At 45.9% G+C, this 15,193-nt stretch overlaps 1 protein-coding gene across 1 annotated transcript in view; it reads right to left on the reverse strand.

The window, feature by feature from the left end:
* INPP5A (inositol polyphosphate-5-phosphatase, 40kDa) overlaps window positions 1-11,848 on the reverse strand; it is a 184,681-nt gene extending 172,833 nt beyond the window's left edge. The window contains exons 1-3 of the mRNA XM_009892737.1: window positions 11,800-11,848; window positions 9,335-9,453; window positions 8,882-8,923 (exon numbers count right to left, since the gene is read on the reverse strand). Coding sequence (XP_009891039.1) covers window positions 8,882-8,923; window positions 9,335-9,453; window positions 11,800-11,848 — 210 coding nt within the window. The remainder of the gene's footprint in view (window positions 1-8,881; window positions 8,924-9,334; window positions 9,454-11,799) is intronic.
* Window positions 11,849-15,193: the final 3,345 nt, after the last annotated feature.

A 15,193-nucleotide genomic window follows, 5' to 3' on the forward strand; every position in this document is an offset into this window, starting at 1 on the left:
GGCGCCCAGCGCGGGTGCGTGCCCCGGCCACCGCACACCTTCCCGCCTGAACAGGACCGCCCCAACCATCCGCAGAGGCATCAGCCTCCAGCCAGGTGCCGCAGCGCAGGCGGGCGGCTCTGCCCTCTTCCCAGGCTGTGGACCCAAACAAACACACACCCCCAAACCGCCCCATCTGAGGGAAAAGCACCCAGCTGAAAAGGGCCCGAGATCTAAACTCACAAGGGCTGACGGAGTCTGTAACAGAGCGTTTCGGTTAACCACCCTTTCTAGTTAAACAAACAGGATCAAGTCCACAAAAATAATTAATGAACAAACTTTCTGAGTGGCTGGTGGCTTTTTTGTTTGTTTGTTTGGGGTTTTGGTTTTTTTCCTCATCCTTTCTTTAAAAAAAGTAATACAGAGTTTCCATGCAGCAATACCAAGATGACCTTTAGCTTTTAGGTAAACTTTTAACTTCGGTAGTACTACAAATAAAGGCTCTAAATACTCTCAAACACATTAAGCAATGTGGAAACTGCATTAGGGAAAAAACCCTCTGCATCCACAGTTTCGTGTAAAACGCCCATTAGCCATGAAACCTACAAAAAAGATCATCACCAGAACTAGTGAAGATTTTCAATAGCTCCAGCTCCTAAACTCCTCCCGCCCCAAACATTAGGCCCGATGCAGCTGAAGAAAGTACAACGGATGAGCAAGGAGGGGGTGAAGAGAAAAGAAAAAGGAAAAAGCCCTCAGTAAGTAAATAAACAAACAAAAGCCCTTTCTGTGTGCCCCTACAGCCCTCCCTTGCAAACAGCTTCTCGTGTGCTCTTGAAGCTTCTTGTTCCCCTGTATTTTCTCCCCGCGAGCTGACAGTAATGCTGTGAGCGTGGGCGCTGGGCACTCGACACCAGTGGGACAGTAATCTGATTTGCATGTTCTGTGAAAACTCTATCATTTGCATAACATCAAATCCATGAAATCATCCAATTTCTTCTTAAGCACTAAACTTTTCCCCATCACACACGAAATGCTGCAAACCACTATTCTCACAACCAGTTTTCCCTCTCCTCCCAACAGCCACTTTCTCTCCTCATACCCAAGGTATGTTTCTGGGCAAGAGAATTTTTACTGAAAAGAGGACAGGAGTCTAAACTAAAACATATAAGATTCGAGTTACCAGGAGCTATTCTCGGTTAAGGGAGTGGACATAATAACCAGCAGTAGGACCACACACCACCCGAGGCGAAGGAGTTCCCTACCACAGGCTGCCCGTACCCGTGATTTGGCATCGCCTTCGCGAAGCCGGGCTGCACGGCTGCCTCAGGACTGCCTCTGGGCAGCATCGGTAACCATCCCGCTCGCCTTTACAAAGCCCTGACGCGTTTCTGCAGTGCAACAAACCAACCAAAGTGGGCGACGTGCCAGGCTGCTCCGGAAGACGCTGGCAAACGTGCGCCCGTTCACTCTGTGCCCACGCGGTCGCTGCGGGTCCAGGTCCCGCCTGCCGCCTCCCCAGAGCCCACCCCTGATGGGGGCACCGTACTGCGTGAACAAAGGCGACAACTCCCCCAGCCAAGACTCTCCTGACAGGCAGACCGTATTCTCCTCTTAATCACCTCTGCGTGGTGTTTAGGTGATTTTTAGCAAAACGATTGCTGCTTGTTCGTTCTCCTCCTTCCCTAAACACAGATATTTTATCCCACTATAGTATTCCCTATTTTCAGGGACATTCATTGTCCAACCATAGCTTCTGCTCTGCCTTTTTTTTTTTTAAAAAAAAAAGGATGAAAAAAGTAGCCTCTTGGAAAACCACTTAGACATAATTCCCACACCTTCCAAAAATTTTGGTGGCCTACAGCCTGTTCCAACTGGCCAGTTACAGGGGCTGCCAAAAACATTCAATTGAGCAAAGCAAAGCAAAACACAGCCTGGAAATCCATCGCATGGAAAATAACTGACCACGCTACCACGGAGATTATCAGGATTCTTAACAGTTATGATCAAATTGTTTAATGAAAGAGAAGATTCAAAGATTTGATGAATATTACTAAAAAAGACAAACATGCTAGAAGAAAAAGAGTGAATTGTTTAGTAATCATATGGGTAGGGCAGTTAATGGTTTCAAGGGCATTATGGCAAAGTTGCACTGCTCTATGCACTGACAGCCTGACTGTTGAAAATCAGGCATTAATTACAGTAGAAGCCTGGGATTGTAGTCCATCCCAGAAAATTGTGCTTTCTATTTTAGCATCAGTTACATCTATAGCACAATAAAAGTTGTTCTAAATCACCACCTTCTTTTGATCACATTTGAAGCTGTGGTGGTTTCACCCCGGCGTGCATTTCTGCCCCCTCCCCCAGAAGGGCAGGGGGAAAAGGAGAGGGAAGGGAAAGAAAAAACCCCATGGGTCAAGATAAAGACGGTTTAATAGAACAATAACAGAAAAGGTTAATAATAATAATAATAATAATAATAATAAAAATAACAATGACAACAACACAGGTCACTCTCACCACCTAGTGGATTGGAACCTTCCCGAGCAGTGACCATCGATCCTGTCCCCGGCCCCACCACCCCCCACTTCTATACGCAGCACAACTGTCTGCGGAACGGAATAGTCCGTTGGCCGTTCCATTGCTCTGTCAATGCTCCTTCTCAGCTTCTATGGGAAGCTGAAGAGAGTCCCTGAAAAGTATAAACATTGCTTAGCAACAACTAAAATAATATGAATCACAGAATCAGAGACTGGTCAGGGTTGGAAGGGACCTCTGGAGATCATCTCGTCCAACCCCCTGCCAGAGCAGGGGCACCTACAGCAGGTAACAGCTGTAGCAGGCATTATTGACACTCCTTTCACAGATATAAATAGGAAGAAAATTAACTCTTTCCTGGCTGAAATCACAACAGAAGCAAAGTAGTTGACCCATTTTTGTGTTTGAAGTCACACACATCACCTAAGATTTCACCATGACATAGGACTCTGTGCCTTTTCAAGCACAAGCAAATCTCCTGTCAAGCAAAGATGGTTTCGACAGTCAGCTGTGACCAACACCTGGAAAGGGCCTTTGAGTATAAAGCTCAGAGAGAACAAAACAGAACAAATGGAGCTTAAATACACCTATCAAAAGCCTTTAATAATGATTTAATGCTACATGCAACCTGTTTGCAGACTGCGCACAGATACCAATCTTTATCAGGACAGCAATCACAGCAACAAACTCTGCACTGAAAGCGCAATGCAGAAGCTCCTGCAGAAGTGCCCAAGGCCCCCCCGTGCTGCCATCCCACGTGGGTTTCCCGAGGGGCAGAGGGGAGCGAGTCGTCTCGCTATCACAGCACTTGCTGTCACCAAAGTGAACCTTTGGCCATCATGGTGGTGCTGGGGGCAGCTCACGCCAGGGCTGCCCATGGCACCCCCCGCAGCAGCGGGGCTGGCCGTTCACCCAGCCGAGAGGGTCCCACTGCAGCCTTGAAACCGCACCACGGGCCACTGGGCACGGGCTTATGCTCATCAAACTCCACTTTGTACATAAAGATCCATATAGGAATGGATGTATATCCATCTACAGCAGCAGTACCGCATGCAGGAAAAAGCAGATTTCTGTAACATCTACAGCTACTGGTGGGTATTTAATAATTTCCATAATCTTGATGACTTCCTTGCACAAAGAAGAAAGACTGTAACAAACAAAGAAACGAAGAAATAATTTTATCTGTAGTGAAGTTCTAACCCAGCCCCCATCCCCAAATCAAAGCATGTTTTAGCGAGTAACATAACCACTCACCGTCCCTTCCAACTCCAATCTTAAGAAGTAAAAAACCGACTTCAGGTGGCAGCCAGCTCACTGAGTGCTGCTTCCCCTCTCAAGGTGAAAAGCAAAGCACAGATCGCACCTTCTCTGCTCCGGAGTGGAGACAGAGCTGCAGAAGATCACCCTGTGGCCTCCCTCGGGCTCATTCACAACACCTTCCCACTCCTCACCCAAGGAGCTGCCAGCTCTGGTCCAGCGTCCCACTGTCCCGGCCGGGCTGTGCCGCAGCAGGACGGCCCCGTCCGCCACCTGCACCTTCCCGGGGCACAGACCCCGCACCCAGGTGGGCTCAGAAGGGGACAGCAGAAGCAGGGGTGGTACGGGTAAGGGCACAGGCAGAGACAGACCCCTGAGCCTGCTGAAGAGGGCTGGGAATGGGCACGGGATGGAAAACCCTGACCAGCAGCTGTCTGGAGGGACCTGACTTGCCCAGAGAAGTTGTTGAGGCCCCATCCCTGGAGGTGTTCAAGGCCAGGCTGGACGTGGCCTTGGGCAACCTGGTCTAGTGGGAGGTGTCCCGGCCCATGGCAGGGGGGTTGGAACTCGATGATCTTCAAGGTCCTTTCCAACCTAAACCATTCTATGATTCTATGACTTCAAGACACCAGATACCAGGCAGAGATACTGGTAGCCACCTTACAATCATAGAATTGCTGAGGTTGGAAGGGACCTTTATGATCATCAAATCAAACCATTAACCTACCCTGACAAAACCACTTCTAAACCATGTCCCCAAGTACCACATCTACCCTTTTTTTTTTTTTTTTTAAACACCTCCAGGGATGGCGGATCCATCACCTCCCTGGGCAGCCTATTCCAATGTCTAATAACCCTTTTTTGTGAAAAAACGTTTCCCAATATCCAACGTAAACCTCGTCTAACATAACTTGAACCCATTTCCTCTCGTCCTATCACTTGTCACCATGGAGAAGAGGTCAGCCCCCCCCTCTCTACCCCCTCCTTTCAGGTAGTTGTAGAGAGCAATACGGTCTCCCCTCAGTCTCCTCTTCTCCAGGATAAACCACCCCAGTTCCCTCAGTCGTTCCTTGTAAGACTTGTCCTCCAGACCCCTCACCAGCTTTGTAGCCCTTCTCAGGACACGCTGTAACCTTATTCGTGGTTATAAATTAAAACATTAGTTCAGTGATGCTAAGTCAAGAGGCAGTAAGATGCAAAATCTGATGACAACTATAGAAGAAAAAAATAAAATCCACTGGGCCAATTCTCAAATTGCTGTATTTCAAGACAGCAAGTTCCCAAAGCTTAGCTTTTGGAGAATTAAACAAATTCTCCACTTTCCTATAGGCCAGGTACTTTTCTGGCTTCACAGAGGAAAACTGAAAACACAAACTCAAGGACTTCCAAAGCCGGAGCACACAAATCACAAACTCAGACACTCTGTGCTCCTTCTGAAGAGTATCACTACTCGACAAGATGCTCAGAAAATCTTCAAACCAATCACTGCCTCAGCCTGCACCAAAGCAGAGGCAGAGGCTTGGGGAGGGTAACTCCCCCCCTTCCCTTTAAGCCGCCGTCACAGGAGCACACCTCATCTGCACGCACCGCCTTTGGGAGGGGGATGGAGCTCGGGGAGAAACGGGGGAACACGGGAGCGGAGCTGACATTTGTTCCTTTCTGCTTCATAGCTTAATTTAAATCCGCTAACTTTAAAGTCAATACTGTAAACTGCAGAAGAGAAGGAACATGGTGTTCTTCAATCATTTGGTGAAAGTTTTTTATGATACTGTGTTTTAATGAGATGACGTGCTTTGATCAGCTTGTTAAGCATTCATGGACAGGTGGATGGATCTTTCAGAAGCCCTTCCTTGTTCCTAACGCATCTCCCCACCACAGCACCACCAGAGATGTTGACTTTCTTTTTCTTCTACTACTTTTTTGCAGAAGCTGCCTGGCTTTAAGCCTTCTTATTTATCTACATGAAATGAGAATACAATACCTACAGCTTATATCATAAGGAAAAGTGTTGTCAAGCCCCCAAATGAACGCCAGGTATTCACCCACCGGATCAAGTGGAAAAAGCAGAGCAGGGAGGAGGAAAAGCTTCACTATAAATTTAGCGATGGGAAACAAGCAAGTTTCTGAGATCCAGGCTGCTCTTTCCTCCCAGGAGCCTGCTGTCAGCGGCGCGTCAGGGGCGCCGACTATTCCAGTGCTGCATGACATGCATGGGAAAGGCTCCACCACCACCTCCTCTGGGGAGCATGCCAAAAGCCAATACCTATAAATATCCAGAATCAAGTTCAGCTGAACTTTTCCTTCATCTTGTCTTAGTTTTCCTTGGGAGAAAAGCAGCAAATAATAGTGAACTGGTAGAAAATTACCCAGTTAATAGTTAACTCAATTTTAAACTACCATGTCAGATGTCACCCCAAACGCCAGCTCCACTTTGACAAGAACCGGAGAGTGATGAATCCAAGGAAAACAGATCGGATAAAACGTCTCTCAGCTGTATCAACTGTCTTGTCAACAAAAGCCATCAAGTAGCATGCTACTTTCACAGGCTGCTGCATTGTAAGCTGTCATTAAGAACATCCCTGAAAGTTTATTTAAAATATTTTTTCCATGTTTGTATTTCTTGGACAAACCGTTTAATTTAACAGATGAGATATTTTGTATTTTTCATGTTAATAATGTAGGGTATTTGTAGATCAATGGCAGAAGCTTAAAAATTTTAGCACGTGACATTTGAATGTTATTGTAGTCCTCCATATGCTACCGCATTCTCAGAAACGCATATAGCATATAATCAGTGATGACACATAAATGAAGTTACTTGTATGTACCTATCACAGCAATTAAAATCACATGTCTTAATTTATTGGAACTTAAAAACAAGCCCCAAAAATGCTCCTTCATCGATATGTTCTTTGAGATCAATTCAAACACGTTTCCATTAGGGATTTAATTTCTAGAAACATTTTAAACTTAGAGTGCTAATTGTGCTTCTTTTTGTGGAGATGATTTTGACAGCTTACAAAAGGACTTCATCCTCAGAAGTTACGCAAACTGTACTGACACAACTAGATATGCAAATTGAATTCCTCAGAAGAATGGAAAAAAATTGTGGTCTGTGGTTTATCTGGGTTTCGAGTTTACGAAGAAGCGTTAAGAGTCATTTTCCAGTACTTCTGATGAACTTCAATTTGCAGAGGTTTTCAACAAAGCATGCAGAATTCAAATAAAAAAAGACTCTGGAGCTGTGCATTCGCTAGGTTGCTGCGCAGCCTAGTACCAGAACTGTGCTGGGCTACCTCTGGGACATGCATGTCAGCCTCCTCCCCAGGGAGCTTTTGATAAGTTTTATTCCACTTCCTAGTGCGTCTGTGAACAGGGCCTGATGGCTCATCCTGCCGCGCACCAGAAGAGAGGAAGCAGGGTTCAAGGCTGCCGAGCGGCACTGCTCCCCAGACCATGCCGAGGACTGCGCCTGCCTCTCACCAGCAATCACAACTGGTAACTTTTTTTCTTCTTCTTCTTTTCTTTTTCTTTTAAATATGGCTTTCTCCGATTGCAGATGCAGAGGGGCAGAGGCACGGGGGGTGGGGAGGGGACACACACGTAACAGGGATGGGTTCAGGGCTACCTCAGCTGCACTTTCGCTGGTCCAGACCCTGCACTTGGCTGGCCACATGGGACCATTCACTGGACCAAAGACAGACCCCATCCCGTTACATGCTAGTTGTCTCTGCTGTAGGATACTCGCAGCTCATTCTCTTCCCCTCCTTCTCCTATTCTCCACAAACTATTCGGAGGCATTTCTGTAGTCCTCACCCCCTTTTAGCAAACAAGGGAACATGTAAGGAGCGCCTCAATAAAGATGAATAAATAATGTGATGCTGAAAAACATGCAGCAATCTAAAAAAAATAAAATAAAATTGCCATTTAAATGTACTTTGTATTTTATTCTTAGGAAGAGTCTTTCCTGAAGATGTGGATATGGTTTAAATCAGAATTAGCTGAGAAAGCCTGCACAGCGTGAGCATCACGTACATATGGCAGTAATCAATCAAGATGGAGGAAGAAAAATAAACAGATGAATCTTCTGTGAACTCAACAGATTATGAGGAATACAAGACTGGTTACTGCATCTTGGATTTTTGAAAATCCATTAAACTTGCCAGAAAAAGCTCACCGCAGTATTTTACAACACTGCAATAAAGGTCACAGGCTGCACCAGTGACCTGACCAGATAGATAATAACAGGACATTTTCAGTTACAAAACGCAAAAGAGAAAACATTGCTAATAATTTCTTTCTGGATAGTTTCATTTTAAATCTTGAACAGCAGAATACTGTTGCTTTAACCATTTTTGTATAGGAGATGTAAAATATGAATAAAGGAATCTCAGAATGGACCAATTCTGGCAGACGCGGTCCAAGCTGCCCACGGTACTTGGGCGGGACAACACCTTTGCGTTCCACCAGCGCTCCTTTCACAGCGCCCATTGACACAGTTCTGCATGAGCCCGGCGAGCTGAGCAAGTCTCTACTGCAACAGCACAATGTGTTAGAGTGGCTTTTATGCTTAAAAAAACCCAAACGCACCTGAAGTTTACAACATATTTGATACTATGGGGTCAGTTTCAGCATGTTCATATTGCCTAAACAAGAAAGTTTTCAAGCAAGAGCAGACAGCAGGACTGATCTATTGCAAACCAATGCCAGAAATTGTTAGATTTCTATATAAATGTAAACTGGACTTAACAACAGTTTGGGGGTTTTTGTGTTTTTTTTTTTGTTGTTTGTTTGGTTTTTTTTTTAATTACTCAAACTTATTTCTTACTCAGGAGACTTAAAAGACCATTTCACACTAAATTAAAGTAACTTTTATAAAGTGTCAAACCTTTTTTTAGATAGAGGATTGTCAATGAGAACGGATTATGTTTATAGGCTGAACTTTCATAATCATTACTTTTAAAACCAGACATATATTCTTTTGGACTAGTTCTGACTATAAAATAGTTAGTGACTTCAACTTTAAAAGCAAAAGACCTTTACATTATTAATTAAGCCAATAGACAAACATGCATAGGAATCCATGAGAAAATAAGTTCTACCTTACCTGATAAAATTCCCGAAGCCAATTCTTCTGTAAGTTTTCTGGCTGAAAAAAAAAAAAAAAAAATTAATTAAGAATAAGAGTAATGTACTTTTATAATAATATCCCAATACTTATTGCTTTCCTCAGTGCATTCAAACGGGGACTTGTTGCACAATTTAAGAAAAACAGTACAAACATGGGGATGTTCCTCCACAAGCGCCAATGGACAGACCTCTCCTTTTTGTTTCCGAGTCCCCTCTTCTCACATTTTCACTCAGAAGTAACGTTTTGTATAAGACTTCACAACATTCATACACATGCAAGATTATCAAGCAAACCAACCGACGTGATCTGTACTGAGACACGTGCTTTCAGAAGCACACATTCACTGGCTGGAAATGTAAAACTTTACATGAACTGCTGACACCCAGCTCTTGCAACCTGAGCTCTACGTTACATTTACTTCTAATTAACTTCTAACGAAGGGGCGCAGCGGGACGACTGTGCTTTGGCAGGATGCTCCAGCGCATTAGAGCTGCCGTCAAGGACAAACCAGGAGAAGCGTTTCAGGATTGCTACAGAAGTTATGAAAACTGAAGCAGCAAAAATCTGGCAAGAATTAAACAAAGTTTCTGTTTTCAGAAACAAGACCCACCCCACATTCGATTATGGAGGGAGATAACCAATTTTCACACATTAAATGTACAGCTACAGGAGAAACGTTTGTTGAGTTTTACCTTCAACAACAAGATAATTTTTGCATCACAGTGGGGAATAAAAACCCAGATCAGACTTTTCTCTCCCAGAAACAGCAGACAGGAATGTAGAGTATCTGTGGCAGGCAGCAGAACGTATTGACCTGAACACCAGAGAGATGCCCCAACATCCTCCCTGTAGTAACAGTCAGGACACCAGTCCCTGGAGGTAAATACACGGGCACGAAATGTCTGTTCTGCTCTTTTCCCATCGAGTGTGTTGTTTCCAAATTGTTGCATATAACTTTAAACTAACTAATTTATATTGACTGCTTGTTGCATGAAGATTTGCCCATAGGTGGCTATAAAGATTTCTAGAGAAGGAAAAAAAAAACATATATTTTTTTTTTGGTCTAGCAGTCTGTAAGAGTCATCCAGTTCTGTAAGCCTGTCTAGTCTACAAGGCTACAAAAGGTTTTTGAAAACTGGGGAAAAAAGCACCACATTTGTCCTTTGCTACCCATCAGCTTCCTTTTATTGATCACTCCTGGACAATTCTGGAATTCAGACATTATTGGTCGAGAAGGTTAAATTTTCACTCCTTAGGAACAATTATTTTTTCTAGCGATGAACTTTGTCAGTGTTTCCCACGGAAGTTTCTGCCCTCGGTGCGGGGAGCCGCCGGTGCAGGGGCACGGGGCCGGGCGCGAGCAAGAGCGAGAGGCCCCTCGTTCTGGGGCCAACGCCAGCCGGGACGAATGTTGGCCCGAGCTCAGGGATGCCTTAAATTAATAAACACACGGAACAAAACATCCACATCTCCCACCCGTGCCCTTCCCCTTGGCCAAACAGCACAACTCCCCGCCACAGCACGGAAGCTGCAGACACAAATCAAAACTGACGGCAGCCAGGCAGGCAATAAAACAGTCCCTCTAAAAACGCGTCTCATTAACTGCTTATTTAGCAACTTAACTCTTTTCCTACTCATTCTGAACTTAAGGCGACAACCCACTGAGTAACAGTGAGGAAGGACTGTTGCTTGTACAGAAGCAGCAACGAGAACTCAAGCAAACCAGGAGCTGCTGTGATTTCAAGCTGACTTCTCACCTGAAGTTATGAAGACAGCACAGCATTTATTGTTTTATTTTTACTTTTTTCTTAATCACTCTACAAAACAGATACAAACTGGGAACATGCTTTGTATATGATTTGTGTACGAGCTACACCAGAAGGGCAGATTCAAACTGTCAAGAAAGCAAGATCTTGGGGATTGTGAAATTTCTAATTAAAATTTTCTGGCAGTTATGAAAACTAGATAAGCAAGTCCTGCATTAGGCCAGGAGCAGACTTCAGCAGCGCTGTGTATTTATTTTCAAAACAAAGTATAGCCTTACTCAGTAGGTAATAGGCAATTTTCATGTTAACAAACAAACAAACCCCGCACACTCCTCACTTCTCTATTTTATTTATGCCAGTCGCAAGATGTCCTGGGGACCTCTTAAATTTTAAGAATAATCCCAAATTAACAGAAGTCAGTCATTTTTGTAAACCCACTGAAGTGAATCAAACCCCACTTCAGTCTGTATTTACAGACAGGAGCTAAATGGCGGGTGACACAATACCCCAAAGAATGCAAACCTGAATTTGAGGCAAACGCACTGCGGAGCCCAGGACTTCCCACCGAGAGCCTCACCCAGTTTCAGTCTTTCCATGTTAAGCACAAACATAAGATTTTTATTTAGCGTGTTTTGAGATTTTCAGTCAAACCTGAGTGCGAATCTGTAAATAAGGATGGCGCAGCTATTCATGGCAATTTGAATTAGCTACGGCTTTTTAAGGGAGAAAAATTGCTACCAATCAAGAGTATTTGAAGTAAGTTATTCATACTTGAGGAATCCCCGGGGAGAAAATAAAGCACAACTTTACTTTTGTTTTTATATACTACCGCAAGTGGTAGAAGTTTCCTCATTTGCTACATGACTAAATGAAAACATTGTAAGATTAAACACGAAAACAACCCAGTACATCAGAGGGAAGCTGACAAGACAGCTCCAGGGCCCTCCAGCAGCTCCGCACCTACCTCCCATATGTTGGGCGAGACTGTTTTTGAGAAATCAGATCAAATATTGAAAAATTTGCCAAACAAAATCCCGAGCAGTGACAGCAATCCCTCAGATGAGTAATCTACAGAGGCTCCTCACAGTGCAGAGCGACCCAAGGCTTACCCAATTCTTCTACCGTTACCCAATTCTTCTGCGACTCCCAGCTCCCCAGCGCGGCACCCAAAGGCCATGTCTGTCACAAGGAGGAACAATGGCTTCACTCCTGAGAAGGGAAAGGTGTCGCTGGATTTTGTTCCCTGAGCTACCAGTCCTTCTGATGCCCTGGGTCATTTCTTGGAGCAAGTGCCAAGGGGACACAGCTAGAACTTACAGCGATAAGACACCGTCCAAATGCCACCTAGCGTGGACTGACGTTGAAGACACTATGCAGATGCCACCTAGCACAGACTCACATTGAAGCTGCAGGAAGAGGCCAAAGGAGTGCAACACCAGACAGCCCCAGCTCTTAGTGGCAGCTCTGCCACCACGGCTCTTGGAGACGTACCAGGGATCACAGGACCTTTCTGTGTCTGCCGCCCCCCCCACAAGATGAGTCATGGCAGAAAGCCGACAGCACACTTGCTTGTTCCCAGTCCGCTACCCAGCCTGGGACGAGATGGGCAATACTATTTACTTGTCTTCATTACAGCTCCACGATCCTTGGATGACAGATATTATAAATGGAGACCATCACTGTTATCGATCCCTACCTCCCACTGGAGGACATACAAATACAAATAGAAAACTCAGAGCTCCCTAGAAAACTAAAGATCTCACACTTACACAAAACAAATCTACAGCACCTACGTTTTGAAGGTAGACCAGAAACACATTTTGAACATAAGCAGGAGTCAGCCACAAGCGACAATTAAAATAAAAGCTGCATTCCTGTTGCCAATTTAGCTCTTACGGTTATCTAACAACTCATGTATTTGTGAAAAAGCAGGAGCAGCCTGCAAAGATTCACATGGAGGAACAGTGCTTTGGAGTATGGGTTTTTGTTTGTTTTTTAAAAAGGCTTTCTTTTCTTCTTATTTTGAACCCCAATAGTCACTACCTGGAAGCCCTGGAAGCTGATGGCAGATGTGCTCCATGGAGCTGCTGTGCACTTTCACTGGGTTCATTGAGAACTTCAGCTCAGGAAGAAAGGACACCATCCCACCGACGGCCTGGACAACCCGCACCTGACTGCTTGAGAACAGAATTCAACACAGCTCCATGCCCTGCCAGTACAACCCCTCCTGACACCCACTGTATTTTAAGTTTTCTGACACAGACCAGCGTTCAAACAGAAAGAGGAAAAATGAATTCAGGTCACTAAGTAGAGGTACACCTAATTTTACAACTTTGCTCGCCTGCACACCTCTAATAAACTAATTAACAACAGAGAACAAAGTCTGGGGGGGGAAGGCATTTATAGAAATAAGTCCAGAACTAAGCCAGGTACAACAACATGAAGGAAGTCACCAAAAGCTGTAGAACCTTCCCTGTGTCCTCCTTCCCTTCTCCTCACCGGATCAGCACAACCGGAATGCCAGAGCTGCGGCGTCAGGAGCACTCACGGGGGGCGAGGGGTGTTGGAGGGACTGGCCATGCGGAGGGCCCCGGGCCGGCTGCGGGGTCAGGCCTGTCCCACCGTGGCCAAGGAGCACTGCCACCGTCCCACCTGCCATCCCACCTGGCAATGGCACTGGGGAGACATGGTGTCAACCAAACACGGGCCTGCAGCTGAGCGCCCAGCTCCACAGGGCTGGTTTTAAACAAGTTAATTCTGCACAGGGTTGTTAATTGCAATGTGGCAGGTAAGAAGTGAGGGGCCAGATGAACAGAGTTCACAACCGAAATTTTCTGAAATGGGTGACAGCAGGAAGAAAAAGCACCATGAAATAACATGAACAGGACAGAATAAAGCTCTCACACCTGTAGATTAATTCCTTCTGGGATGGCACTAAACACAGGAAGGTTTCGTAGAATCGCAGCATGGTTAGAGTTGAAAGGGACCTTAAAGACTATCTCGTTCCTACCCCCTGCCCTGGGCAGGGACACCTCCCGCAAGCCCAGGTTGCTCAGAGCCCCGTCCAACCTGGCCCTGAACACCTCCAGGGATGGGGCAGCCACAGCTTCTCGGGGCAACCTGCCCCAGGGGATCACCACCCGCACAGGAGAGAATTTCTTCCTCATCTCTCATCTGAATCTCCCCTCTTCCAGTTTGAAGCCATTCCCCCTCGTCCTATCACTACACGCCCTTGTAAAAAGTCCCTCCCCAGCCTTCTTGTAGGCCCCCTTTAGGTACTGGAAAGCTGCAATAAAGGCTCCCCGGAGCCTTCTATTCTCCAGGCTGAACCCCCCCCAACTCTCTCAGCCAATCTTCATAGGAAAGGTGCTCCAGCTCTCTGATCATCTTCACAGCACACCTCTGGACTTGCTCCAACAGGTCCATGTCCTTCTTATGTTGAGGGCTCCAGAGCTGGACACAGTACTCCAGGTGGGGTCTCACGAGAGCAGACTTCAGGAACCACCTGGATTGCTTATGCCCCGCTGTGTCGTCCTTCCAACAGATATTGGGGTGGTTGAAGTCCCCCATGAGGACCAGGGCTTGCGAATGTAAGGCTGTTCCTATCTGTCTACAGAGGGCCTCATCTGCTCCGTCTTTCTGGTCAGGTGGCCTGTAGCAGACCCCCACTGTAACATCACCTGTCTGTGCTCTCCCTTTAATCCTGACCCATAGGCTCTTGGTCGGCTCCTCATCCATCCCCAGGCAGAGCTCCACGCACTCCAGCTGGTCATTGACATAGAGGGCAACACCCCCTCCTTGTCTCCCCGCTTGTCCCTCCTGAAGAGCCTGTATCTGTCCACTGAAGAAGCGATGACGGAAACACAAATCTAAGCAGGAGAAACAGCACTGGAAGATGCCAGTCAAGTCCCTTGACAGGTGATTTCGGGAGATAAGGTGCTAACGAGGGCACTGGGGCTGCCAACAAGGGCCCCTCTGCACATGGCCAGTGGTTCGGTAAGCCTGTGACTGCTGTGACCGTCACCTCCCACCTCCGTAGCGTCCGATGGCAAGAAGGACCCTGCCGTGCCCTCCTCCTCCGCTCCCTCCGATGGCATCATCACATCCTTTCCTTCTGCTCTGACTGCTCTGTGGTAACATTCTGCAACCTAGCCCTCTGCCGCAAACTCCTCCCCAGTCACCTCTGTATAAATGAAATAAAATTTTAAGTTTTGAAGGACTGGAGATAACAGTCAAGTGGAAAGATAATTTATCTTCCTCTTATTTTTCTGTCTAAAAATAGGCACATTATATTTCATGTCTTCCAGACTCTTTGGCCTTCTTCCCATCCTTTCTCTCCACGCTTTGTCCTTCATTAAATTATCTCATTCTTTTTGTAATGTAACTGAAATTAATCTTTTCCTTACCCTCCTCGGTGCTAGATTCTTTTATACCCATCCACTGACGAACCCCCTTCTCCCCATTCGCTAATCCGAACCCGCTTTATCAGCCCGCGTGGTTCTGGCTGCCCCCCTGCCCAGTC

Source organism: Charadrius vociferus, unplaced genomic scaffold (assembly GCF_000708025.1).
Source record: "Charadrius vociferus isolate BGI_N301 unplaced genomic scaffold, ASM70802v2 scaffold38, whole genome shotgun sequence".
In the NCBI taxonomy this organism is placed as follows: domain Eukaryota; kingdom Metazoa; phylum Chordata; class Aves; order Charadriiformes; family Charadriidae; genus Charadrius; species Charadrius vociferus.